Below are 27,903 nucleotides of genomic sequence, written 5' to 3'. Positions count from 1 at the left end.
GTGCTTTTGGTACAATCTTATAAAAGGCAGAATTTCAGCAATGTTAATAATTAAATCTGAGTTCTGTATATTTCAGTGCTGCTAATTATGCAAAACAAACTAAACTAAACTGGTTTTAAGCACCTAATGCATACCTACTTCCTATACTACCATGTGATCGTTAGAACTCTATTATGTGTTTGCACCTGCAGCGATCACTCCCATATAAAACACATCCTCATGCTTCTAAGAATAAATTGCTGTAATAAAAAAGACAGACAACTGTTGACCTATTTATTCTCAAAACACGGGTAGTTATGTAATTATTGACATCTAAAACATTAGTTCCAAGCAGTTATTGTTTTGTTTTTTTAGTAAAGCTAGTTGATTTATAAAGTATATTGTGTGAAACATGTAACATGCTTTTCTACAATATAAATTGCACAATATGCATTGAAAATGTGTATTTCTGCATCATTTAACTTTTTGCCATTTCAAGTAAACTTTAATTGTGTTATATTTACAATCTATTTACAACTAGGAAATGAATTGTGTTTAAATAATTGTATCACACAATTTGACACAAAAACCATCTGCAAAGAACCTTGTGAGTACTTTTGACCAGCATTTAAATTGAATCTCATATCTCAAAGCTCATCCAGTGCTTTCTTGACTACTTTCACTTACTTTTCACATTTGGCAGTCCTCCCATCTTCATCTGGTCCAGAACATACCAAGTAGGCTGCTAACAAAAACTAACATCACTGTCTTCCAGTGAAATTCAAAATTCATTTTTATTTTTCATTAATTACAAACAAATATACAGTAAACCTGCTGAGACCCAATTCCACCTATCAGCCTCTCTGAATATGGGTCTTTTAACTGTTCCATGCTCTTATTTTATAACCATTGGCCACCACATTTTTAAGGTTGTAGCTGCATCTGCACACAGATTGAGCCTTCCTACCCTATCAAGGTGGCTGAATCTGTGTTTTGTTTGCTGATAACTCTTTTTTTTCTAGGTTTTTCTTAATCTTTCACCCAATATTCTTGGCTGTTTTTCACATCTAATGTGTGGAAGTGTGTGACAGGAAGGAGTGTATGATATATGCTCGTGTTTTTATACGTTTTGACACGTATGAGCACTTTTTCAAACACACTGCTCCAAAAATAAAGTTATTGTTATTGTTATTATCATTATTTTATTATTATTATTTTTATTGCACATTGTTTCAGTCATTATAAAGTACTTTAGAATTATTTCAATTGCAAATGAAATAGTTAGCCTATATTAACTTATCAGGAACAAACTGACTGGCAGCTAGGACTGGGCCATATCATACCGTTCACGGTAATACCAGTATAATGTTGGGCAACAATAAGAAAATAAAATATCACGATAGAATATGGGTAAAATGCGCAGGGCCTTTGTTTTCATATGCACATGGCAGAAAAAGCATGGTGATGACGGAGAAAGCGAATCGTTGAATGAAACAGATGAACCACAATTGGTTTGTAAAACTTCAGTGGTGTGGAACTGGTTTGGCTTTCGTCTGTCAGATAAACAACAAAGCACTATTTTTGGTAGAGCATGCTAGCGGGCCGTCGTTATTATTGTGTTTTTTGGAAAATACGGCACACTTAAAATCAATCCTTTGATTTTTCTGAAAATCGACAGTGCCCCCTATAATCCTGTGTGCCTTATGTATGAATTCTGGTTGTGTTTACTGACCTCGAAATAATTTTATTCCGTACACGGCGCACGAAAATCTGTCAAATGTTTTAGTACGACTTTGCTAAGCTAGGAACCCGCACCGCTTGATGGATTGTCGGAGCATTACGGCTATCGTAGGCAGGAGCCTCTGCGGAGTGATACGTACTGTGCTTCAACATAGTATTACCGTATTACGTGTGTATAACCTCTTTTTAAGTTTTGTGGATATTATACGTGGTTATGCTGAGGATATGTCGGCCAATTTCCACTGGAAATGCCTTTTGGTTAAACTGTCAGCAAGGAATTTGCATTTGCACTGTAAACTTTTTATATAACTTTAATGCACTTAAAAAACAGCTGCTTGTTTAAGTGAAAATACATTGATGTTTTTTTTTTGCACTAATAAAGTTGTGGAGTTGTAAAGTGTTTTGTCTAGTGTCAATTATATCGTCAGTTATATCGTTATTGCAAATTTTCAAATGTATATCGTGATAAATATTTTTGGTCATATCGCCCAGCTCCACTGGCAGGCATAAAAAATTGAATAATAGAATGATGTACTTGGGAGAAATGACAAAAGGCATACCTTCAGGCTGTGTTGATACCAGAGGCAGAGAGGGTTAAGATACTTTCTGATGTTTAAATAGTATTATTTGACTGTCACAGGTAAGAATATTGGCGCCTTTGGTTATAGTGTAGCGTATAATCATGCTATTGGCATTATCACTGACAAAAAAGAAATTGCTATTATTATTATTTTTTGTAATTCACAGATCATTTTAAGAAAATGTTTCTCTCGATCAAACTCTAGAGTCTGTCTCAAAACTCAAATGGACTTGACCGTCACAAATCAGGAGTTTGAAATAAGAGCTACTTCAATGCGTCTCTCAAAGCAAAAGAGCCCAGTTACAATCTCCACCCTGTTGTTCGCTCTCTTCACCCAAGTAAAGTTTGACAAGTTACTGAATCTCTGCCAACTTAAGGCTCAATACCTCTGACCATCTTAAAGATGAGTGTAGCTGTGCAAATAGGCGTTTGTTTGCTTTTTTTTCGTAGCTGAAATTTAGTAACGTCATCATTATCAGTACTTGAAAATACACTGAGAAACAATTCCCTGAATTTGCACTTATTTACAATCTGTGCATGTGTCCAGATGCATGGAAGCACACTGTGTGCGCATGTATCTGTCACAGCACATACGCTATGAGCAGTGCCTGTGTGTCTGCAGCATGTTGGCATGTAAGGTTATGCATTCGTGAGTTTCTCTGCAAGACCGTCCAACATGTGCTGTCATTGAGAAACACACTGAGAGGATTTGCTAAACTTAGCTCTTACTCCTGAGACACAGACATCCGCTGTGCTCTCTACAGCTTTGTGCAGGACACCTTTCAGGCTGGCCAATTAAACAGTGAGCAGCACAGTAGTTGGTCTCTGCAACTTACAGGGAGAACTGCAAGAATTAAAGCAACTGCTGGCCGTCTTATTTATGGTTGCAGTTCTGATCTTGAGATACCAGAGAAAATGCAATATTCTTATTTATAATGCCTTAGACAGTAACGCATAAAAGAATCTACTGCTCATTCAGAAATTGTCGAGAAACCCACCCTACTCAACAACAAATATTGCAAATGCACTCATAGCCCCTTCTCTTATTATTTACATTTAACTGGAAACCTTGAGTTTTGCAATGTCACAGGTCTCCCAAGGTTTCCATTTTACTGTATGATGTCATGAGGCTAAAAATGGGTGGAAAGTCTGCTCTTCTGTTACTCTTTAGAAGAGAGAACACCACAGCCACACCTGAGAGGAGGTACTGACCTCTAATCTCAAATCCACAGCCCTCTGTGCGTGCATCAGTGCGCTCACTGTGCATGTGCAGGGTGTTTGTTTAGCTTGCTTGGATTTCCATACCTTAGAGTAGGTGGATCCCGCTGAAGCAGCTACCTTTTCTCCAAAGAATCTTGATGCTGCTTCAGTTTTAAAGAAATTTACAAGGAAGCTGAGCAGGAAAGGCGATAAATGTATCAAGGAGAAGACTTCCACAGGTGAGCACTTTACATCTAAGGAAGAGGAGAGGTGAATAACAACACCCTCCTTTGTTTTACAGGAAATTTTCATAGGCATATAACTGGAAAGCAGGTTTGTGTACAAGTCACTACATATGGAGTCCACTCAAGGTCAGGAAAAGTTCTTTTTTGGTCACAGTGAGGTAAGCTGTCTGTAACTATTTAGCAAGAAAAATCTGCAAAATGTTTTTTTTTTTTAGTGCTGTGACAGAGTCCTAGGTATACTTTAAATGTAATGTTTGGTGCTTGGTTGTATTCCCACATCTGCTCTTAGGGCAATTGTTTGTTGTAGGTCAGCAGTGGATACTGACAAAGTGCCTAGCCAGTGAAAATCATCCACCCACAAAGACTTGAATTAAGCCACAAACAAATATCCTTTTAAAAGACAAAATGAATCACTTACATCTCACATCTGAAGAGAGGAACAAATCATAATGCATTTTATGTAGCTGACAGTTTCTTAGAGGAATGCAAAACTGCTTGCTTTTGGCCAACTGTGCATTATTAAAGATTTGTTGCTCTGTGCGATTGACTCCCACCACATTCTTCAACTGGAGACAGGGCTGCAAGGGGATGACGTTCAGAAGGATATCCCAAAGGGCTACACTGCAAATCCCACTTCTATTTTTAGTTTAATTTTAAAAAAGTGTTTTTTTAAATTCTTCTGTCAGGGAGTGTAAGCTAATAAGGGTGACGAAGCAGTAGTGGGCCCTGGTCAAAAGTGCTGTAGAATAGTCTGGTTTAAAATATTTATCAACTTTTTTTTTTTTAGTATATTACCATTGGAGGGAGGGAAATGTGGCTGCTGCTGTTACAGCTTTAACTAAACTGTTCTTCATTCAGGTTAAGTTTAAGAAGTAGTGGTTTAGGTTTAAATGTGCCCTTTTTCTTCTGCACTCAAGGCCACAAAGTGTGTTTAAACATGATGCCAGGGGTTGCTCAACAAGCATCCAAATGTGATGAGTTTGGAGTCAGACCCATCTCACTATTGCCAAGACCTGGTTTACTGCACCAACGCCTACGCAGAATATGCTGAAATATCTTGGGCACATCTCTGAGATGCCAGTGCCTTTAACAAAGTGGCAGTATTTGATTAAATATGAAAATACGCTGAAATACATAAAAATCCTCCAACTGGTGCAACAGAAGACTTGGACGCAGTCATGCAAATACCTTAAATTCTGCACACAGTGCCCATTTATGTTGGGTCCTGGCAGACTGGAGCCTTCATATATGCAGCTTAAAATGTCCCCCTGTCCTGGGTTTGGTTTTATCCAGTTTCTTCTAGTTTTCTGGCATAGTTAAAAGACATGGAAGTCTGGCTGGCAGCTTTAAATTGTAAAGGTAGGTCTAAATGTGAGCATGAATGGCTGTCTGTCTCTATAAATCAGCCCTGTGACTGACTGCCAAACCTGTCCAGGGTGGCTTCAGTAGTTTCGATGGCTGTTATACATTAGTTTCTATTAGTTTTTAATATTCATTTGTTTTAGTATTATTAAAGGACTCTCTATTGGCTGGCAGCCCTTGTAAATGCCATGACATTTACAGGTAAAAGATCAAGCTGAAGATACAACTGTCAGGGATTTCCTGTCTGGGACTACATGTCCAAGCACATTCGAGCTGAAGCAGATTGCAAAACACTCTACATTATTAAAACCATTCAGAGTAGCGACTTCCTGTTTCTTAACGCTGTGTGTGAAATTTTCAAGAAAGATTTAAGTAGCCTTTGATACCAAGTAGTATTATTATAATCACTGAGAACTTCATCATCTTTTTCCTATAGGTGATGCTCAGCTACTATTTAAACCTAACTAAAGTTCCACAGATGCAAAAGGATCAGAGCTTCATCTCTCATTTCTTTGCTACGATATGGGGATGCTTCGGATGAGCATCTGCAGAAGTTACTGACTTACTAAAAAACAATAGCAAAGAAAAGCGAGCTGGTTATGAAACAATAATCTGTTTTTAATCATTTCATAAATGGGTAGAATTACCTTCTCTACTCTACAATTAAATCAATACCTCCTCTAAGTCTTTCGCCTAGTTAAAATCTTTTTGGTGGCTTAAAATTCCAACTCTTCCATTTGTCTATTCAGGACCCCAGGCATAAGGGAAACTGTTAACCTTTAAAAGTGCAATTACTCTCAGTAGGCACAGAGAGTACAGGAAGGCTGAAAAGCACCAAGAGGAACTTTGACATGTGCCATACTATAATTTACAGATGCAAACACTCATTTTAGATTTTTTTCCCCAGTTTTCTATAAGTGAGCTTCAGTTGTGCAGTTGGTAGCAGATGTTGAAATGATTTTAAAAGACCAGATGCGATACTGAAAATGTCATCACTGTCTATAAAACACGTCACACCGGTGCAGCGTGGGAAGAGGTGTAAGTCATTTTCATCAGCTCCTAAATTCATGATGCCTCCTTATTAAAAAAAAAGCACAAAACAAAACCTGACACATGGTATGCTTATGATTTTGGAGCTAATGAATGGGTTGTTTATTATCAGTGCCAGTTGCATCTAGTGCCAGACTACACACTTTCAGCATCTGAATGCAAAGTGACAAAAAAAAATAATATCAGTCTTCTTGTCCAACGCCTGGTAGAACAGGAAAGAAGCGCATGTGCATAATTTAGCTTTATTTTGCCTGAGTTTGTGCGATGAGGGAAAAGTGGACTTTGTGAAACGAGTCTGAGTAGAAACAGCATTTCCTCCTCTGCTTCTCATTCTGAAGTGGAGAGCATGATGGCAGAGCCAGTCAAGAGCCCCTTATCCGATCTGAAATGTTTTAATTGTACATCTCCTGCATAAGTAAGAGCAATTAACTCTCATAATCAGGAGCTGGAGTAAAGCCCTGGCTCGGATCCAACTGAAATCCTGCTCTTACGAGACACGTGTCATTAAAATCATCACTGAAATATGATCATCAGTCGTAGTGGTAAATCATGATTGCAATCCATACTTATGCAAAGCATGATGGGCTGCTGTTAGCCAGTGACAACACTCACTCTATATGACATTTAGCTTGTTGCAGTTTGGAGGCATATACATGTCTTTGTTAAAAAAAACAACAAATAATAAATAAATCATCAAGTCCATCAGTCATGACTTACAATTGAGGATGTTACAGTAGTAAACTATCATGAACTGATTTAAGTTATTATTTTTATTTATTTATTTATTTACAACACATATTTTAAACAAGATGGATTTCTCAGATGTCATGTTTTGCGATATTAAGTGAACATTTTGCATAGACTATCTCTGGTTTGCTCTCTACACAGAATCTCTTGATAAAAGTATTTGCAGGATGTGAGCAGACGTGACTGATTGGCGGTGTCTATACACTAAAGTCTCGTGCTGCTGTTATATCTTTGAAGTGTCAAAGCTATTTTTCAGAACACCGTGGTGACTGTTTTGTGTGTGTTATTAGTTTGAAAATGCTCAGAATACAAATGAGTGGTCAAGGCAAAACCATACACAATAGTAAAGGAAAATTCAAAGGACAAATAAAAAACATAACTTACTTCATTACTTCTTCTTGGTGCATAAAAGAAATAAAGTGCTTTGATTTAGTATTCCTCTGACTCTCTGAATAGAACAGATTCTGCATATCTATCTCGGACATTGCAATGTGATTCAGTAAAAATGCCATCTGTCTCGATGAGACATTTAGTCTTTCGCTATTTGTACAGGACTTTATTTTCTTCCAAGAAGAAAAAAGAAAAAAAATCCTACTGAAATTACTCATTTTCACTTAATGTGTGTTTTGTAGAAATAAGCACTACAGTAAAGTTGTATTCCTTTGACCTTGTAGCATTTACAAAGAAAAAAAGAGGCAATTATTCCTCCTTTCTTAATTTGCTTAAAATATGTCCCGTAAATATGAGAACATACTAGCAGGGGTCCTATTATAAGTTGTGTAGCAATGACTTTGGTTTTAGTTAAAAGCATACTTTATTCGCATCCACCCATCCTCATCAGAGTCGCAGGGAGGCAGGAGCCTATCCCAGTTACTATAGGGTGAGAGGTGGGGTACACCCTGGACAGGTCACCAAGCTGACGCAGGGCTAACCCAGAAAGATAGACAGCCATTCACACCTATGGGCATGTTTAGAATCCTCGATTAAGCTAATGCCACTAACTGCATGTCTTTGGACTGTGGGAGTTAATTACTCAGAGAGGACCACGCAAACATGGGGAGAACATGCAAGCTCTACACAAAAACACCCTGGCCAGGTGGTGGAGTTGACCTCAGGACCTTCTTGCTTTGAGGCAACAGTGCTAATCGCTGCAACCACCAGCCACCGTGCTGCCACCATGCTTTATCCATAATACCCATTCAACCAAACTTTAAAAGTGATTGGGGTGAAAAATAAATAAATACAGACTGTTTGCTGATGTAATTGTCTACTTTTTGATCAGATCTGCTACTGTTAGCCTGACTGAACAGTGAAATTGGGATCCATGACAAAGTATATACCCATGATCTCACACTTCATCACTTGATGATGAACCAACTTGGTGTTCTGCTCGGACCTTAAACTTCAATTCACCACCTAAGCCTGCATGTTCCATGCAGACTCCAGAAAAAAACATAAAAAGAGCATTCATGCATCTTGTGTTGCACATTTGCAACTGAATATAAATACTCCAAAGCTCATTGTGCCATTCGTTCTCTGGCCCATTAGCGACAACAACAATTACTGTTAAACCCTAACCCACAGTTCCTGGGCTTTGATTTATCCTCTTCAGTTATATGCACAATAGCTACCTGATTAACTAATGAACATTAAACCAATAAGGAAACCATTTGATAGTAATTCTCTTACAAGCTGTGCACACCATTCTATTGCTTTATTTTCATCAGATTAAAAGAAACAGCTGTTCTAAATTTTACGCACTTGATGTTATTGCTCATCAAACAATAAGTTGTTCAGTTAAACATTTATTCAATTATAAAATGGCCATTTGGTTTACTGAATTTGTCTTTAGATAGCTGAGGTCAGCACAAATATAGTTTGCACATCTGAATGCAAATAGTAGACACTTGGAATTGCTTGAATTTTAACGTGCATGTCATTAAATTGCAAAACCAAATATTACAATTAAAAATAAAATCAGACTTGTGGTTATTTGCGGTGAAATTCAGCGTCTGCACTGCAAACTGCAGTCAGGAGTGATTGCAAATGTAAGAATGGCTGGTATTTGTGTAGATTGGAAGGGGCAGTAGTAGTTGTGATAAGGGTGGGGCTTGGTGTTCTTAGCTTGCTCTTTTTTATAATTAGTGAGTGTTACTATTATTATTTTTCCTAAATCTGATAATATTACCATCTAGCTGTGGAATTCAAAGAAGATATCTTAATGATTTTATGAAATTTATTCTATGACAGCTTAAGACTTGCTCTCCAAGTGTGCCTGATCCATTTCGGTGTGTATGTGCACTGGATTAGGGCGGCTCAGGACAGATTAGTTAATTATAGACACCTGCAGTCTAAGCGTGGCTTGTGTTGTCAGGTGTTGCGGCATGAGGCGGGCTTGTTGCTGAGAGGAGAAAAAGGCGGGGCTAGGTCCGGAGTTGCACGAACAAATGCTTTGCCATGTGCTCTGACTCCATCTCTTCTCCTAGCTCATGCTCTGAGAGCAGCTCCGTAATTGGAATCCTCACTCTGTCTTATAACCAGCAACTCTGCAAACTGCGCGGAAAATAGGCCAACTTCTTAGAACAGCTATGTAGCCTTTGAATAAAAATCTCCTTTGATTCTCGCCAGTGTGACGACTATCAAAGTTGTTAAAATGCTCCTCTGATATCATGCACATCTCTGTAATCATCTTTTCCACCTAAAGTCAATCACTCCAACACTTTTGTTCTATCTTTCTTTTTAATTTGTTAAAATAAAGGCTGGAGTCCTGCTACCAATGAGTGCATGTAACATGTTCATGTCACCCTGTTAGACCAAAAGAACTTTCAGCAAGAGAACAATCAGACTGGGGCCAATCAATGTCGAAGCTGTGTTAAACACACGAGCTTCTGCAGATACCTCAAATAAACGCATAACCTGCTGCTGCTGTTGCTATGCTAAGTTTGCTTGATTTAAACACGGTAGAATTAGAGAAACATTCAGTGTTATGTTATTGGATTATAACAGACATATATAGGGTTTAATTTACTTTGATTTACTTTTTCCTTCAACAAAGTCATACAATCATCTCAGTCTTGTTGTTTTTAAGCTGTGACTCCGACAGACGCTCCCTGCATGCTAAAACTGCCTTTAAAATTGACGAGAGACACAAAATCTTACTCAAACACGAGTGTTAATTTGTGTCTGATTAAATATTCCAAAATGAAAATAACACGAAAGCTGCAATCAGTTTTTCCGTTATGCTCTAATAAACCAGCGTTATTCTGCTAAATGACTTCTCCTTCAAGCTTTTTTGCTGACTAATTTGGAAGTTTTTGTTTACTCTAAACTTCTTGCTTAATATTAATTGAGAATTTGACATAAACCCTTCAATTAATTGAACAAATGTACTAATGAAGCATGCGATTAACATTCAAGCGAAATCATGTTACAAATAAATCAGTTTGCAACAAGCCATAAGGCAGTACTAATAAGCGGGCCACATTTGATTAGCCATTATTAAATGCAGCACCTGATATAAATACATAGCAGCATGAGCCATATGAAGCTGAAAATTTCAAGGGGAAAAGACGGTAGCAGCACTGCTTATGTAAAACGGCCATGCTTATGATTTTACCTAATCTCCACCAAAATGTACATTTACATTTAAAAAACTGGTTAATAGAGCTTGTGAAGTACTCCTATTATGAAAGGTGTCAGCCATGAAAAGCAGGCTTTGAATGATGAAATCTACAGTACTGTCATTATGAGTAAAATGGGTTGTACAGAATGGTATTTGTGCAGCCCCTGAATTTGAAAGTATTAATTATATACTCTCGAATAGACTTTGCATATTTGCATTGCCCCAAGGACTTATACATGCAACCTTTCTGTCTCAAATACAAAGTAAACAAAAACAAAAAAAAACGCAAAAATAGAAGGGACAAAATAAAGATGGCGACGAGGATTTCCACTCTCTGGCTAATCTTAGCAAGGTGACTCCACCCCTCCTGTCTGGGAGGCTTCTGTCAGACCTCCAGGTTAGTCACCTTTATGCACCTTCCTGCAGCTGAATGAACGGGCATCTGTGATTGTGGATGTACATCAATTGCTAAAGAGGAAGTCATTTGCAGAATTTTAAGCACTGAAGGTGCTTTTGTGTAAAGGGAGAAAAACATACTTTTGGGGGGCTTTGATTGGAGGATTTACCAATGCATGAGCCATGATTTTGTTAATTTTTTCACTGAAGTCAGTAGTTGTGTAGTGCCTCTCTACAAGTACAATTCCAACTTCAAGCAGCATACAAACCAACTGGTAAGCACAATTCGCAGGATGTAGTGATGTGGTGGTAGTTCATGAGATGAGTAACGGCAGTGAACGGTGTGTCTTCAAAATACTTTTTCATATGTTTTTTAGCAATTTTTGTGAAACTTTCCAAAGGATCATGCAACTTTATGCACAGGCTTGATGCATTATACAGTAAGTGCATTTAAGAAACAAAAGCTATAAGGACAATCTTTTGTCTGTTGTACAGCTACAGTAGACCTGCTGTCCTTGGTGATGTTTTAGTAGATAACGTTGTTTTTCATTGTTGCTGTTCTATTCTTCAGTTCGCTCTGAATCAACCTCACATTGAAGGGGTGTGTTTCTTTTAATGGTAAAAGCATAAAATTATTACCTAGCCTGCACTTTCCAGAAGACCTTTCACTTGTGAGGTCACTGTCCAACCCTGCTTACTCATTTTTCACATCCAATTATTTGTCCAGTGCTTTTGATTTTCTCCTTCTGCAGAAAAGAAGAAATTCGCTTTGAATACCAAACTATAAATTAAGTTAGCATTCACATGCATGCATAACAGTTTTAGGTAGGTAGTGGTGACACTTTGACTTTTCCTGGGAAGCCCTTGTCTGTTGCATAACTCAATCACTTGAATGCCTGAAGTGCTAAATTTATCCTCTTTAAAAGGCTTACATGTCATTAATGCCAGAGCACAGTGTATCAGACAGGCATGATTGACTTGGCAGTTGTTCTGTCCTTACCTTGCATGTTCCCTGCCCACTTACATGTCTTAGACAGAAGGGTTTTTTTAAATAATGAATCATCAAATATGCTATTGATTTAGCAGATATACATATATGACACATTACTGAAGCTTTGTCTTTCCTGTTACCCGTGAATTTTCATCTGCAGGATATTTAAAATACTTTAACTAGTAGGTGAAAAGGGATTTTTCTAGAGTTTATTGTTTTAAAACATCATTCCAGTTGTTCGTGTCATCAAGGTCATGGTTGCCCAAATGACACAGGCACGCGCTGTTGCATAACTGTGTACGTCTGTGCTCTACAGGATTTAAAGGCTGTACAGCTGAGAGTTGATCTTTAAGTCAAAGAGGCTTTACTCCAGACCACAGCAAACCTGAGATACTTGTTGCTTCAGAGGCATCAAAAGGTAGTAAAATAAAGAAGTACATAGTCAGATGGATGAGCTCATTATCTGAAATTAACACAAAGCACCATGTCCAAGAAAATATCCTCAAAACTAAAAATGAATCAGTGAAGCAAATATATACATTTTGTATTTTTATACAATAGCTGCAGAAAACTCCAGCACTTAGCTAGCCACTTGCTCTTTTCTAGACTTGCTGACCACTCAAACACCTTTAAACCTCAAGTCAAAGTTACTCATATATTTAAACAGAGCATTGCTCTCTGTTTAAATTAAATATAGAGGTAGTATTTTACCCAGAATAGCATCACCATTTAACTCAGTATGTATGTCTTCCAACTGTGAAAGGAAACTAGAATATTCCCACACAGCCACAGGGAGCACATTCATACTCCACATAGAAAAGCTCCCGGAGACAAGAGACTGATCAGCAGAGGCGAACCAAGAAACATGTCAGAAGCATAGAAGCATCAATCCATCCAGCCATCTGTTCTCTTAACAGCTAGTATTTCAGCATACTCTCTATGGACAAAAATACTGGGTCACCCTTGGGCTTAGTCCTTGAATTCAGGTGTTTTCAGTCTTCTTGCTACCATGTGATGAAACCAACCCTCTTGCCATGTTGTCTGCCCTTACAAATTTTATAAAAGCATGAGTCATTTTAAAGAGCTCACTGAATTTGAGTGAGTTACCATAAGAGGATGCTACCATTGCAAACAGTCAGTTTGTGAAATTTCTTCCCTGCCAGATACTCTCTGTTAACTGTGAGTGGTCTTACTGCAAAGCAGGAGAACACACAGAGTGCGGAGTTACATAGTGGACAGTGAAGTCGCCACAGCTCTGGTGACTCATTGAATGCAGACTAATAAAACCTCCTGTGGTTTTAGCATCAGCACAAAAACCGTGCATCAGGTGCTTTCTGGTATGCGTTTCCATGACTGAGCAACTCCTGTGGGTGTAGTGTGTCGGTGACCCAGTGCTTTTGTCCAGAAGTGTAATATCAATTACAAGCACAATTTCTTCCTTATTTTGCCAGCTTTTCCTCGCAGATTTTGAACCTGCAACACACTGGGTTGTATTCATGTTACTTCTTCTAACTGCAACTTCCTTTGGCTGTTGAAACTTGAGTGTATACAGTAGATGGGCATGAGCCCCCTCTACGGTGTCAATCAGTTGCAATGAGGAGCTACTGGATATGGGGGGACAGTGAGATTCATAGAGCCCATCATCATCTGTGCTGACCGTTACTGCATTAGCAGTAGTTGCTAGTACAGTGACAACAGCATTATCTTTAAGTGGCTTTCAACTAACCTGCCCAAGGACATTTCGTGCCTTCTCATCTATTCACACACTACTGTTTTTATATATTTTCAGTATGTGAGATTGCATTAACACGTGCGGACATCGCGCTTGAGTGTTCCTGCATTTCAGCTATAATTACAATTTATCTGAGTGCAATCTAAACATTGATTATGTGTTCTCTTAGCTACAAATCAATGCAGTTTTGTTTACTAAGCACTTGTTCTGCTTTACACTAAAAACATAGTAGTGTGGCGGAGATGTCATGATGGGTCTCAATTATTATTATAACATCTTCCTTCTTTACCTGTTCCAGTGCCAACAAAATGCAGAAGCAAGTTGAGGTCAGGATGGATGAGAGCCATCTGGGACCAGGGGTAGACCCACCTGAGAATCCATGTGGAACCCTCTGTGATAAGATTATGAAGAACATGGTTCTCACTCTCACCATCCTTGGTAAGTTATTTATTTACATTCATTCCTCCACGATATGCTTTTATTCATGGTTACATTTACACTGTGCAGTTTTAGGCTGTCCAAGACCTTTAGCTTACAGATGTGAAAAAACACTGTAACTGTCCCTATTGGATACATGCTTCATGGGTGATTTTAAAACAGAGTGAGAGAAATTGTGTTCTAGATGAACGGCAGGTTTCCAAGTGCAGATGGAAAAGTGCAGGTGTTGTCAGCAGGAGGGCAACGATAGAAATCTGCAATGAGGATTGAGTTTCCAGCAGTTGTTATAGCCTGTGAAGTGACCCTATAAATAAATAAATAAATAAATAAATAAATAAAAGCAAATAAAGCCTCACATCCTGTAAGGTATGATGCCAGGTTAATAAAATGTTATCAGATCTTTTTTTTTCCAGTCTGTTTTATTGGGCTCTTCTATGACAGGGAACTTATTAAAATACATATAGGTAGTGTAATCATCATGATGGTATTTACACAAACTTAGATTCATCTGGATCATCATGCAAGGTATGTCGACATACCAATCCATCACTGTGTGTCAACTGCCAAACGCTGCCCAGAGAGTACAGAAGGAACTTCTTCCTTCCATTTTTCTTATGAGACCAATGTTTTGGTGCGTGATGGAAGAATATTAAAAAAAAAAAAGCTATAGGATATTTCGACTGTCATAGCCATCACTGTTCTCCTCATGCTGCAAAAGCTTTGTGTTGTGTAAATGGAACTATCGTAAACTGTACTTTGCACTTTTTGAGAACAATCTGTAAAGGAAATTTTAGGCAAAAAGAAAATATTGAAAAACAACTAAACAAACAAGAGACGCCGCAAGCACGGTGCCATGTTAACGTCATTCACAGATATTTTCTGATTAGAAGTCCCCATTAAAGTACACAGAGTCTATTGACCTTCTTAGTACAAAATCCAACTAAACAAATCAATACCTTTCCTATTAAATAAATAAATACAATTCTATTCAATGGAACCTCCTGTTGTTGATCCCACATCTGATCAGCTGTTAGAGCAGATAAGAGGCAGGTGTTTCTCATCGTGTGCCCCGAGGTTACGCAGTCAGGGGAGAATGGCAACACCTGGCTCCGACCAGTGAAGCAGCTGCAGTTGACCTTTACTGCATTTCTAGAAGAAAATCACCTTTGGGGAAAAAGAGGGAAAAAAATCCCCTCCACTCAATGTAAAAAAAGCAGCCAATATTTTTTTCCCTTTTTAATTCTTGCTCTATCAGTGCTCTCACTGTGTGCTCCTGAGTGCCATTTAAATGCATAAATGTTCACAGCTTCTTTCTTGATGTTAAACTAGCAGGCAGCCATGACAGCCTAGGTTGTATTGCATTTAGACTGCCGTGCAAAACGCTAAAGTAGGAACTAACTTTGAAACGTAATTTCAGTGTATAAGAAGAATAGTTTACAAGCTTCAGTAACTTTTATGTCATCCTTTGGAGCTTTTTCCCTGCAAACTTTTTACAGATGTACGGTAATTGGAAAAATATTTAGACTGAAGTCAAGGTGATAACATTTTTGGTGTCATTACTTTATTAGCTGCTGTAAGGTGAAAAATAAGCAACCTTATTAAGTCTGATTTTTCACACTTTGTCACACTTTATCACCTTTCTACAAGTAATACTATGACACAGTGACTGTGGGAGGACAGGTGATGTTAAACAAATGACTGGCTCTGTATTTGATTTTTTCTTTTTTATTTGTTGTCTCAGGTGTGTTTCTGGGTTCCATCTCCGGAATGCTTCTGCGGCACATATCACCTCTCCCTCCTGATGTTATAATGATCATTGCTTTTCCTGGAGAGATCCTAATGAGGATGCTGAAGATGCTTATTTTGCCTCTTGTTGTTTCCAGTCTGGTCACAGGTGGGTGAGGCACAGTAACTCGAACATACGATGTTCTGCTGAATTTGCTGACAACTGTCGTGAAATTAGGTCAACGGTGCTACTTGTTACCTTGGAGTTGAGTCGCAACAGCAGAGATGTGAGAGTGGGTGTATTTTTTTTCCTGGTAAACTGGGGAAAAAATGATCTTAAAATTGCTTTTTTTACATTTTGGCAAAAGAAAAAAAAGAAGAAGAAGAAGAAAAAGGGGGGGGGGGGGGGAGCAGTGGGAGGAAAAAGAGCCACAGAACAGATTTTGTTGATTTCATACTGCACAAGTACACAGGTGTTACTGTTTTTCTACACTGGGATCTATTTTTAGTGAATGCATGAGCCACAGTCTGTTACTGTGCAAAGAAAAAAATAGAGCTGAAAGTCGCATTGGTGTGAAGCATAGAGACACAGTTACAGTAAGTTCCCTGTGAGCCAGGTGTTTTTTTAACAAGCTGAGCAGAATGACTGTAATATAGGATTGTGTTTGACCTTTTTATGCCTTATAGTTGTGTTATAGCTTTATATTTATTCATTTCAAAAATATCCGAGGTTACAACATGAGATATCAAATTACTTTTAAGAAAACTAAATATTGCTGACCAATATATTAGCAAATAATACTAGCAAACTGATACTGTATCAGTCTCTAGTTAAAAGATTCAGTTCTGTGGCACAATGTCTTTTTTTGTACACCCCATCATTATTTACAGCAGTTATGTTTCCCTAAGTTTTAGTTTTAGTTGCAAAATGTGTTCTCTCAGACTGATACGGTGCTTTTATTATGGCCACAGCTGCTTTAAACTAGCAATACCAATAAATCAAATGAGTTTTTATGTTTCTATAATGGTTAATCCATCAGTGTGTGCATGCTCTTAAATCCAAATTATATTTTTAATTATAAAATCTAATAATTTGTTTGTTGATGTTAGTGTTTTAGTAAACATACAGAAAATAGTAAAGCACATGATTATTATCATTATTTTTTTTATATCAAGATGCATTTATTTACTTCCATTCCTAAAAAGCAAACTTTAGTTTTATTGGTTGAATGTTATGCTTGATAATGTCAGACTTCTCAGAGAAGTTTGGCTCAAATTCGGGTAGAAAAACACGAATTCAGTTTGTTGTTTGCCTAACAAATAGCAATATAATTATTACGTTTTAAATGTGTTTTTTTACAGATGTCTGAAATATTTGTGATTTCTTAGTTTTATGATACTTGGTTTAATAAATTTGTTAAGCACTGTAAGTTTGCTCATACTTAAATGGCAGTTTTACAGTAAGAACATTAACCCTTTATTCCTACACACCTCCTGATTTTGCCACCGCAGTCGCATCCATCAGTAAAAGGTTACTTAGTCCTCACCTTTATCTTATGATGAAAACATGTCATGCTAGATGGCACTCTTTACTGCACTCATTTAAACATCAATCATTGGCAAGTTCAGAGTTTGAGACTGTCACAGCGCAGCTGAGCTGTTCTAATGGCATTCTGTGACCTAACTCCTTGCTGGACTTCATACTTAATATTTCTAAATCACTTGATTTATTTCCCATCTGTATGTTATCCTAATGTATCTGAAAGTGGACTTTAGAGCTCACATGCCACATGCTGCTCTTATTGGAAGGACTTTAGCAATTTGGTTACAGTAGCCGATTAATTTAAACAGATTAATTTAATGACATCTTAGTGCCTATTTTGATTCATTATTGTCATTCTGAGTAAATATTATTATATCCTGTAAAACATACTTTGCCAACAGGACTAGCTGGTTTGGATGCCAAATCCAGTGGGCGACTAGGCACCAGGGCCATGGTGTACTATATGTCGACAACGGTGATTGCGGCTGTCCTAGGAGTGGTCCTGGTGCTGGCCATCCATCCCGGGAACCCCAAGCTTAGGGCCAATCTTGGACAGGGAAAGAAGAACGACGATGTGTCCAGTGTGGATGCTTTATTTGATCTCATCCGAAATCTTTTCCCAGAGAACTTAGTGCAGGCCTGTTTCCAGCAGGTAGGAGTTTCACAGATGGTCTTCGTCCACCGCAAAAATGTGATTCACATGTCAGTTCCTCCAACTGATTCTTGTTTTCTTTGCTTGCTGTCCAGATCCAGACAGTAACCACCAAAGTACCAGTACCCACTAACAGGACCAGAGCACCTCCGCAGTTCACAGTCAAAAGGTCACTTCAGTTCAAGAGTGGGATGAATGTCCTGGGTAGGTTTGAAAGCACGCCCAGTGCATAAATGGAATCACTTAGCAGGGTTACTGATGTAAAACAAAAGTTCTGTTTTAAAAAAAAGTTCCATCATCAAAGGGAAACATTCAGATAACACAAAGGCATCGATTGGCATCTGTGTCTGCAAACACAGATTTTTGAGCTCCTCACCAGGGGCGCCTAATGTAGGGTGTCTCCCTCTCCATTGTGCTCATGTTTATTAACATTATTACCAACTTAGGAAAGACTTATAACTTTACATTGGCTGAATTTTCTTTACACACTTTAATTTGTATTTAGTTTGCATTTCATTTCATTAATGCTATAACTAAATGCTCTAGTTGGTATTTTGAACATTCCCAACACCTAGGACAGCCTTTCATTCTGTACAGTACTTAAAATGAATGATTGGTTGCCTGTCACTTTAGATTTAGTCTACAATACATACAAATGTACTTTATATATTCTAAAATTAGGTATTGTACATAGCAGAATGTTGCTTTGCTGTCTAGTAATATGTCTGAATAATTCTTCCTCCGAGCAAGTAAAATGATTAACTTTCTATTAATTTATACTAAATTATCATATTCCGTGTCTTACAGGTTTAATTGGATTCTTTGTTGCTTTTGGAGTTATTATGGGGAAAATGGGCGAAAAGGCCAAGCTAATGTTGGAGTTTTTCAACGTACTCAATGAGATTGTTATGAAGCTCGTTGGTGCAATTATGTGGTAAGTTCAGTTCATCACAAGCACTGTTCCACACAAGGTTAAAACAGCTGCAGGCCCCAATTTTTAAAAGGTAGAAAAAAGCTATCAGAACTTAAAAGTACATGCCCCCCACCTGCAGTTCACCCCACTCCATTTTAAGCCCCTAACACTAAAACGCCACTCCCTGAAGGGATATTCCTAATGCATTTCAACAGGTTGCGTTGGTTTCCATAATAAGTATTTTTGCTCTTTAATACTTTCATTATCTGGATTGAAAAGCCCAGTGATTGGCCTAAAGCTTCTATTGTGGGGAACATTAAAGCTTGAAAAGAGACTCTCGAGTAAATACAGGAGCCTTGTACACTATCAAACCACTTGAATAACAACATGCTGCTAAATCAGAGCAAAACTGTGTTGCCTATTCCTAACAATTTATTCTCTTATATATATATATATATATATATATATATATATATATATATATATATATATATATATATATATATATATATATATATATATATATATATATATATATATATACATATATGTGTGTACAGCATGAAGCAACTTGTTGTAGGATCTAAGCTGAATGCTATATAGTCAAAGGAGCTTGCAAAGAAAAGCGTCTGGACTTCTTTAAGTTGCTTGAAGACGTTTCACCTCTCATCCGAGAAGCTTCTTCAGTTCTAAGGTCAAATGGTGGAGAGTCCCAGATATCTCACCAGACTCTCCACCATTTGACCTTAGAACTGAAGAAGCTTCTCGGATGAGAGGTGAAACGTCTTCAAGCAACTTAAAGAAGTCCAGACGCTTTTCTTTGCAAGCTCATTTGACTACAATGACCTGGATGACTGAGAACCTTCACAGACATGAATGCTATATACTATATTTTCCTGTGCCTGACATATTTGTAACCAAAATACACACTCTGTCTTCAGGTATTCCCCTGTTGGTATTGCTTGCCTCATCTGTGGAAAAATCATCTCTATTGCTGACTTGGAGGTGGTTGCAAGACAACTGGGAATGTACATGGTTACTGTGATAGTGGGCCTTATCATACATGGAGGAATTTTTCTTCCACTGATATATTTTATAATAGTAAAAGAAGACCCCTACAAGTTCTTCATGGGAATATTCCAGGCTTGGGTCACGGCACTGGGAACAGCGTCCAGGTATGGGGAATTTTGCATCTGTTTGTGTTGAACATTGTAGAATTCAGACTCCTTGACCCTCAGAGGACCACAGTATCCCTGTCTAGAAATCAGGCTTTGTTTTTCAATGTGATATATGCTTTTATAAATACTTTTATAAATACTCCATCACAGATGCTAAATAATCAGGGCAACCGTTTTTTTGGAGTGATAACTATGGAATTAGCTTGCTAGCAACACTTTCTCACTTTGCCTCCACATGGAATATCTCCATGTTTTATTAATGGCACCAGATACACGCTTCCCTCTACAGCGGTGAGCTCAGCTTTTTCCCAGTTCCTTCCAGCTCACCATTCCACAACCTTAGAAGAAAGAAGCCACGCAAGTTTGGAGTCACAGCTGTGGTTATTTCTATGATATTCTGTCTTAAATTCAAACAAGTTAAAGTTTTTGATTGTTTTCAAAAGTAAAACGCCTGAAAGACCTTATATGAATCAAATTACCATAGTTTGGAGTAAATTATTTTCATTTTGAATGGAAGAATGGTGCAATTAAATTTAAAAATCAATGGAATATAAAGAGTGATTCAGGCAAATTAATTCTCAACAGACAGTCTATTATTTGTTGCAGAGTTCTTTATTCCTACACGTTTATAGTGTCAAATTGGGTGCACAATTTCCAAGCTGAATCTCATTCTCATGTCATATTAACAAGCTTCGTCTTGTTTTATTTGCCACAGTGCTGGTACCTTGCCTGTTACGTTCAGATGCTTAGAGGAAAACCTGGGCATTGACAAGAGAGTGACACGCTTTGTCCTCCCGGTGGGAGCTACAATCAATATGGATGGCACAGCACTTTATGAGGCTGTTGCTGCCATCTTCATTGCTCAGATGAATGGCATCAGCCTCGACTGGGGCCAGATTGTTACCGTAAGGTAAGCCTACAGTCCTCCTATCCATAGGACACAAGGAGTCCCTCTGTTCTTTGATTAGTATAAAAGCATTGTCAGTCATGCTGTAGCCTACACAGTCACCATTTCTCAACCCAAACTGGGGAGACAGGGGAGAACGTCCACACTCTTGTAAAAGCTTGTCCTATGGACATGGTGTCCAAATTACTAAAACACATTATTTCTTTTATTGCATTATCCCTCTTCACTTTACAGGAAAAGTCATTGTGTAGAATAAGGTTGTGGTTTAAATTTACTTAGACAGTGTACACTCTTACAGTTCCCAGTTTCAATACTTAGTTATCAAAATACTTTTGTCATCATAAAACCTTTTGTAGAGATAGTATAGGGTGTTAGCTGTGTACAGATAGTAAGGATGTGTGTGTATTAAAACCTTACACTTGAAAATTTCTCCTATTTAGCATGACAGCTACCTTGGCCAGTGTTGGAGCAGCTAGTATCCCGAGTGCTGGACTTGTGACCATGCTTCTGATCCTAACAGCAGTAGGGCTGCCCACTCAGGACATCAGCCTCCTGGTTGCTGTCGACTGGCTTCTGTGAGCGCCACATCAACACTGCTATCATGACAAAAGCATGCAGACATATTCTAACACCATTCAATGTTCTTACTTTTTAAATTTTATGTAAGCAGTTTTAGATGTTACAATAATAAGGACAAATCCTTCCCGCTATATATTATCACGTGTAGTCAAATAAGTAATCTTTTTTTTTTGTAAATTTCCCAAGCATATGTGCTAAAGTAATCATTTTATTTGTATGTACACATTTTTGCTAATATTAAAAGAGTAGAGTGCCTGTTTTACTGGCCTCTAACATGTGTAATCACTGTTATAACTGTGGTTGTTATGGTTTTAAGTTCTTTAATGAAAAACCATTTAATTGAGTCACACAGTGAAATATTTGTATTGTTTCAGAAAACACATAACCACAGTAAATGTCTAAAGTTCTAGCACCTACACATTTGCTCCATGAAAAAGTATTTTCCCCTTTCCTTAGATCTTTTTTGTTTGTTTGTTTGTTTGTTTGTTTGTTTGTTTGTTTGTTTGTTTGTTTGTTTGTTTGTTTGTTTGTTTGTTTGTTTGTTTGTTTGTTTTGGGGGGATTTGTCACACTTCAGCATTTCAAATCTTTAACAAATTTAAACAAAGATAACTGGAGTAAAAGTTTAGTTTTAAAATGATCTTTCATTTATTAAGAAGAAAAAAGCTATCCAAATCTACCTACCTACCTACCTAAACCTAATAACTGGCTTTGCCACCCTTGACAGCAAGAGTCTTTCACATTGCCTTGGAGGAATTTTGGCCCTCTCTTCCCTGTAGAATTATTTTAATTCAGCTATAGTGGATGGTTTTTGAGCATAAACCGCCTGTTTAAGATCATTTCAAAGCATCTAAATGCATCTAAAGAGTCCAGACTTTGACTAGGCCACTCCAGAGCCTTCATTTTGCATTCAGAGGTTGTTTTCTTTCTTTTTTTTTAGCTATTCAGAGGTGCTGCTCAAGGTAGCTTGAGCTTCAGGGCATGAACTGATGGACCATACGTTCTCCTCCTGTTTTTTCTGGTAGAGAGCAGAATTCATGGTTCAGTTATGACATGTTGTCCAGGTCCTGAAGCAACAAAGCTGCCCCAGGCCATCAAACTACCACCTCCACCACCATGTTTAACTGTTGGTATGATGCTCTCGTTATGAAATGCTGTGTTAGTTTTATATCAGATGCAATGGGATTCAAAGCTTCCAAAGACTTTCATCTCATCAGTCCACAGAATATTTTCTCTTAAGTCTCCATCAAGATGATTTTTATGTTGTCTTTGGTCAGCAGGCGTTTTTCGCCTTGGAACTCTCCCATGTATGGCATTTTTGCCTTTTTTTCACTGTTGCAACTTGAACTATGTCCTTAACTGAGGCATATGAAGACTGTAGTCCTTTAGCTGTTGCTCTGGGTTCTTTTATGACCTCCTGAGAGAGTGGTTGATGCACTCTTGGGGTAATTATGGTCAGCCCGCCACTCCTGGGAAGCTTCAGCACTGTTCCAAGTCTTCTCCATTTGTGGATAATGACTCTGACTGTGGTTTACTGAAGTCCCAAAGCCTTAGAGATGGCTTTGGAACTCTTGATAGGTGTCAGTGACTTTGTTTCTAAGTTGCTTCTTTATATCATGGCTTTTATTTATGAGCTTTCTTGATTTATCAGGAGTGGCAGGAATGAGGCCTCGGTTTGACTAGTGAAACTGATTCCTGCTTTACCAAAAATGTGGTTAATCACATTTAATTCATGATTTAGCAAGGGGAATTGTTATGTTTTCATAGAGGCCAAATTAGGTTTAGGTTTAGCTTTTTTCCCTTGATAAAATGAATCATCATTTAAAACTCCCTAAAAACAAAATAAAGTGATTTTATGTAAGGAATGGAGTATTTTAAGAATCTTGGAGTATTGTTCACAAGTGGTGGGAGAGAGGAGCAGAAATTTGACAAACTAATTGGTGCTGCTGTAACAGTCCATTGTTGTGAAGCGAGAGCTGAGCATAAAAGCAAAACTATAGATTTATCATTTGCTCTACGTCCCAACTTTCACCTGTGGTCACAAGCTCTGGATTGTCACAAACACTGAGATCACAAATACAAGTAAGGAAATGAGCTTTCTATGAAGGCTGGCTGGTTCAGTCATTCAGGAGGGGCTCAGAGTAGAGCTGCTACTCCTCGAGAATGAGCCAGCTGAGGTGATTTGAGCTGACAAGGATACCTCCTGGGCATCTCCTGGGTGAGGACCGAGGGAGGCACCAGGGTAGACCCAGGCCTGTATATGCCTCGGTGTTCCCCCAGAACTGAAGGAGGTAGCTGGGGAGAGGGAGATATGAGTGTCACTGCTTAGATTGCTGTCCCCACAACCTGGCCCCAAATAAGCAGTAGACAATTGATGGATGCATGCATGGATGGTGTTTTTATTCATCTAGTGCTTTTTTCTTTTTGTTTTTTTTAACATGTAGGGATCGTTTCCGTACCTCTGTTAATGTGGTTGGGGACTCCTATGGAGCAGGCATCGTGTACCACCTTTCCAAAGACGAGCTTGACTCCTTTGACGCCCAGCAGGTCCGGATGGACGACTTTGAGATGGCAAAGACACAATCGTTCTTTGAAAATAACACCAACCAGAATATGTACGCTCACCACAACTCAGTGTTGATAGACGACTGCAAGGTACATTTCACGTTAACGGACATAGAGACCTGTATGTAGTGCATCCTTCCCAGCTGTGTGTTTGTCTTTCTTTTTGTGTCTGTTACTCTTTTCTCTGTGGCTTCCTATGTTGGCATATTGGTGTCTGTGTGAATAGTAAAAGTCATTCTTGACTGAAAAATGTCATCTTTAAAGTGGTGAAAAGCTAAATAAATATTTTTTTTATATTTATTTATTCACCTGTTGATCATATGAAAAAGCAGTTTTTGTGATACCAGGTTTATCAAAATTTGTTCACTTCTACATCATACATTGTTCTTATTGTTTATAAAAACTGAATCAGTTTATTTTAAAGGCTCAACACTAATCTAATTCATTGTCTCGTACATGTGGCATATTTTTCTGTTTTATTTCATTCGCTTACTTAATTGGACATGTATTTATGGTAGCCCTGACCAAATTATTAGTTCTTACATTTTTAACCATATTTTCAAAGTGATTTTAGCCAGTGGTATACATAAAGACTGCTGTTTTTTCCATATCATCATCAATCATCCAAAGTGATGCATTCATTTAAGAAATGCCTGTTTCATGCCTCCTGTCTATACTGTAGCTAGATTTCTAAACAAACAACAGAAAAAAAAAATTATTCACGTTCATTGCCTGTATAGTGATGAATATCATTATTGTAATTTGGTTGGGGAGAGAATCCATTAAATACATGGCCAACTCTGGAAAAATGACTTAATGTACTTGTCTATCACTGCATGACAACGTGTTTTTGTCTGTCGGGGACTAACTAAACTCAGCCCCAAGGTCAATGGCCAACATGTAATGAAGCAATGGTTTCTCTGCTCCCAACCACTGACAGTCTGTCAGTAACAGTGCCTTGGTCACAACAGTTAGTTGTTCTTGATAATTGCTTACAGGTCACCATGGGCAAAAATGGCAACACTGCAGAATTCTCTCTTGTTGAGGAAGACCCATGGAAATGCGGGTAAAGCAGATTCAGATGCCGCTGCACCTTACATGAGTATTACTTTTACCTTCTGCCGACACAACTGCAAAAATACAAGCGACGACAAAAAGCAATCATATTAAGAAGAAGACATAAAAGAAAAGAAAAGAAAGCATTAAGGGGAGGTTAACAGGAGTCGGACAGATTTTGAAAATACCTTTATCCATCTGGGTAACTGAATGGATCAAATCTTCACCCTAGATCAGATCTTGTGTTTGTATAACTTCTGCACAAACTGTAATAAACTTCCATGCACTTGTAGAGACAACATTCAGTTGACAACACTCAGGGCCTTACTTGGTGCTGCTGCAAGCTACCTGTCCTGTCAACGCAAACAAATTCTTCTACTCTGTGCAACATGTCATGTTTCTTTTGTACCAAACCATTTTCTTTGTAGCTTAAAGGAGGGTGTGTGACTGATGGCCTTGCTGCTTAACTTATATACGAGGAGCATGTGATATAAAAGGCATCAGAATCTGACAGATTTTATTGCTGAATTGTTGATACCATCAGCGGTTTCACAATTTGTAAGCTTATGGCAAAGAAAAGAAAAGAAACCAAAGCAAAGAGTGTCTTGTTGTTGAATTGCAGAGAAAGGTCATGGCAGTTAAACCTTGAATCACCTTTGACTGTTCAGCTCATGGGATTATTCCCTGATGTCACACACAAGGTCAGAGCTGATAAGTGAAGATTAGGATTTAAAAGCAGAGAGCGTGGCCTCTAAATGTAGCAACACAAAGTACAGAATGTGTTGCTGAGAGTAAAGCTCAAATAGATTACATAAAGGGTGTCCTTCCAGTTATTTATCCATATGTTTGTTTCTTTGTTTTTTGTATGTATGTCCTTAATGTATGGATAACTGAGTTTCTGTTAATAATCAAAAGTCTGCTGTGTCCTAGAAATCATGTGTGTACGAGTGTGTTTCTGACAGAGAGTGGGGGAGATTAACGAAAAGAAAAGGAACAAAAAACTGGAGGTTTAATGAGAAGAAGTGGGGATGTCTCTCAAACTCTCAACAGACCAGTGCATTGTCCAGTGTTTTATTTCAAACCGTTTATTTCTTTACTATATGACAACCTTGCCTTGATGATGTCACCTGCAGAGTGCAGTTAGTATGATCATGATCACTGAAGCATTTCTGGATGAAAGCTAGTATGGATTGTCGCGCTAGAATAGAAAAGAGTAACAGAAGTTTTGTGAGTGAGGATGGCTGGGCCTTCTTCACAAGGTTTTGTAGCATCTACAAAACAGATTTAGATAGAAATAACAAGCTTGTAATTACACCTACAGTTAATTAGCTATGGTCACGTCTGTTTAGCAAGTGCACACTAAATTCTGCCTCCAGCACTCGCATAAATCTGACGCTGTAACAACAAGGTCATTGGATGTTGGCTCAGTATGTACATGTTTGTGAGTTTCACTCTGGTGTTCAAAACTAGATGAAACTGGATTATTCATTTCTTTTTCATATAAGCAGAAGCTTATATAAATATATATATATAAATAAAAGTGCCTGCTTGCACTTTGTGTATATACTCTCTTTAGGTAAAAAGTGTACAAATCAAATGTATAGACTTGATATTTTTGTCATCATAATGGTTTTTGCTATTTAAAAAATTTATATAATGACCATAATGATATACAACTTTGCAGTTATGCTAGAACAATGCTAATTTATTTATTTAACGGGCCATTAGTTATCTCAATAGGTTGTGACCTTAGGGTTATTCATTAACAAAGAATCCATTACATGTGTTTGTTTTTAAGAAAGATTGCAAATTGTTTTCTGGGAAAAAAGTCCACTATTTGTCAGTGTGGGTACAAATTGTTACTGACCCACTGCATATTTGGTTGCTTAAGGGTTCTGAGCAAGCTTATGGGGGTTTTTCAGTATGTGAGAATATGGGTATCTCTAAAGGGAAAGACTGCAGTAAGCCAGTCATTTGTCACTGATTTTCTTTATGCTTCTCCATTTCTTTAATTTATTATTGGTCATTGTTTTAGTTGATGATATGTTATTAGTCAACTGGCCTACCATAGCAAGTGTTTTCTATAAAGATGTAAGACTTGTACCATCTTTAGATGATTAAACTCCTATTTTGTATCTTTGTTTGGGATTCTGTACACATGTCTGTCTGAGAATGCATTAAATATTTTCTTGTGTCTGACATTCATCATCATGCTAAGCTCTGACTGGCTAAATGGAAGTAAGAGTGAAGGGATTTGTGCTTCACCATCACATCACAAGAGCAAAAATATTCGTTTGAAAAATGGACCGAAAGTGTATAAATGTTTCAATGCATGTGTGTAAAGATTATTGTAAGCAAATAAATGTTTATTGATGAGCTACCATTGTGATTATTCCTCATAGGAGGCAGGATGCAGTACAGTATATGAATGTTCAGTAAGTGCATGTTACCACTGCTGAAGTGCTGTGCAGGCTCTCAAGAGGAACTAGACTCAGTGACCTGAGTACCATTCAGTACTCCAAGATTCCACAAAAAAAACAACAGAGCAGCTTAATATAAGTTACAGTCCACAACACAGTCTTCAATAAGATTATTACAGAAAATAGCTTTGTAACAAATGACACTTTTAACAAAAAAAAAAAAAAAAGGCCAGCTGGAAAAAAGGAAACCACGTGAATTACAAAGAAAAACTGGGAAAAAAACA

General features: G+C 37.9%; 1 protein-coding gene across 1 annotated transcript; it reads left to right on the top strand.

Moving 5' to 3' along the window:
• The first annotated feature begins 11,945 nt into the window (after positions 1-11,945).
• Positions 11,946-25,213, top strand: LOC146640076 (excitatory amino acid transporter 2-like). Its single transcript, XM_085357561.1, has 11 exons — positions 11,946-11,962; positions 13,943-14,082; positions 15,824-15,976; positions 17,752-18,002; positions 18,098-18,206; positions 18,810-18,936; positions 19,857-20,090; positions 20,809-21,003; positions 21,441-21,575; positions 24,023-24,233; positions 25,142-25,213. Exons 2-11 carry the CDS (start codon positions 13,953-13,955, stop codon positions 25,211-25,213), a joined length of 1,617 nt encoding a protein of 538 aa, XP_085213687.1. The 5' UTR covers positions 11,946-11,962; positions 13,943-13,952.
• The last annotated feature ends 2,690 nt before the right edge of the window (positions 25,214-27,903 follow it).

Source organism: Diplotaxodon limnothrissa, linkage group LG1 (genome assembly GCF_057381915.1).
Source record: "Diplotaxodon limnothrissa isolate DT_005_m linkage group LG1, D_limnothrissa_male_GT1.1, whole genome shotgun sequence".
NCBI classification, from domain to species: domain Eukaryota; kingdom Metazoa; phylum Chordata; class Actinopteri; order Cichliformes; family Cichlidae; genus Diplotaxodon; species Diplotaxodon limnothrissa.
The sequence above is the reverse complement of the archived record's forward strand: the minus strand, read 5'-3'. Positions and strand labels throughout refer to the sequence as shown.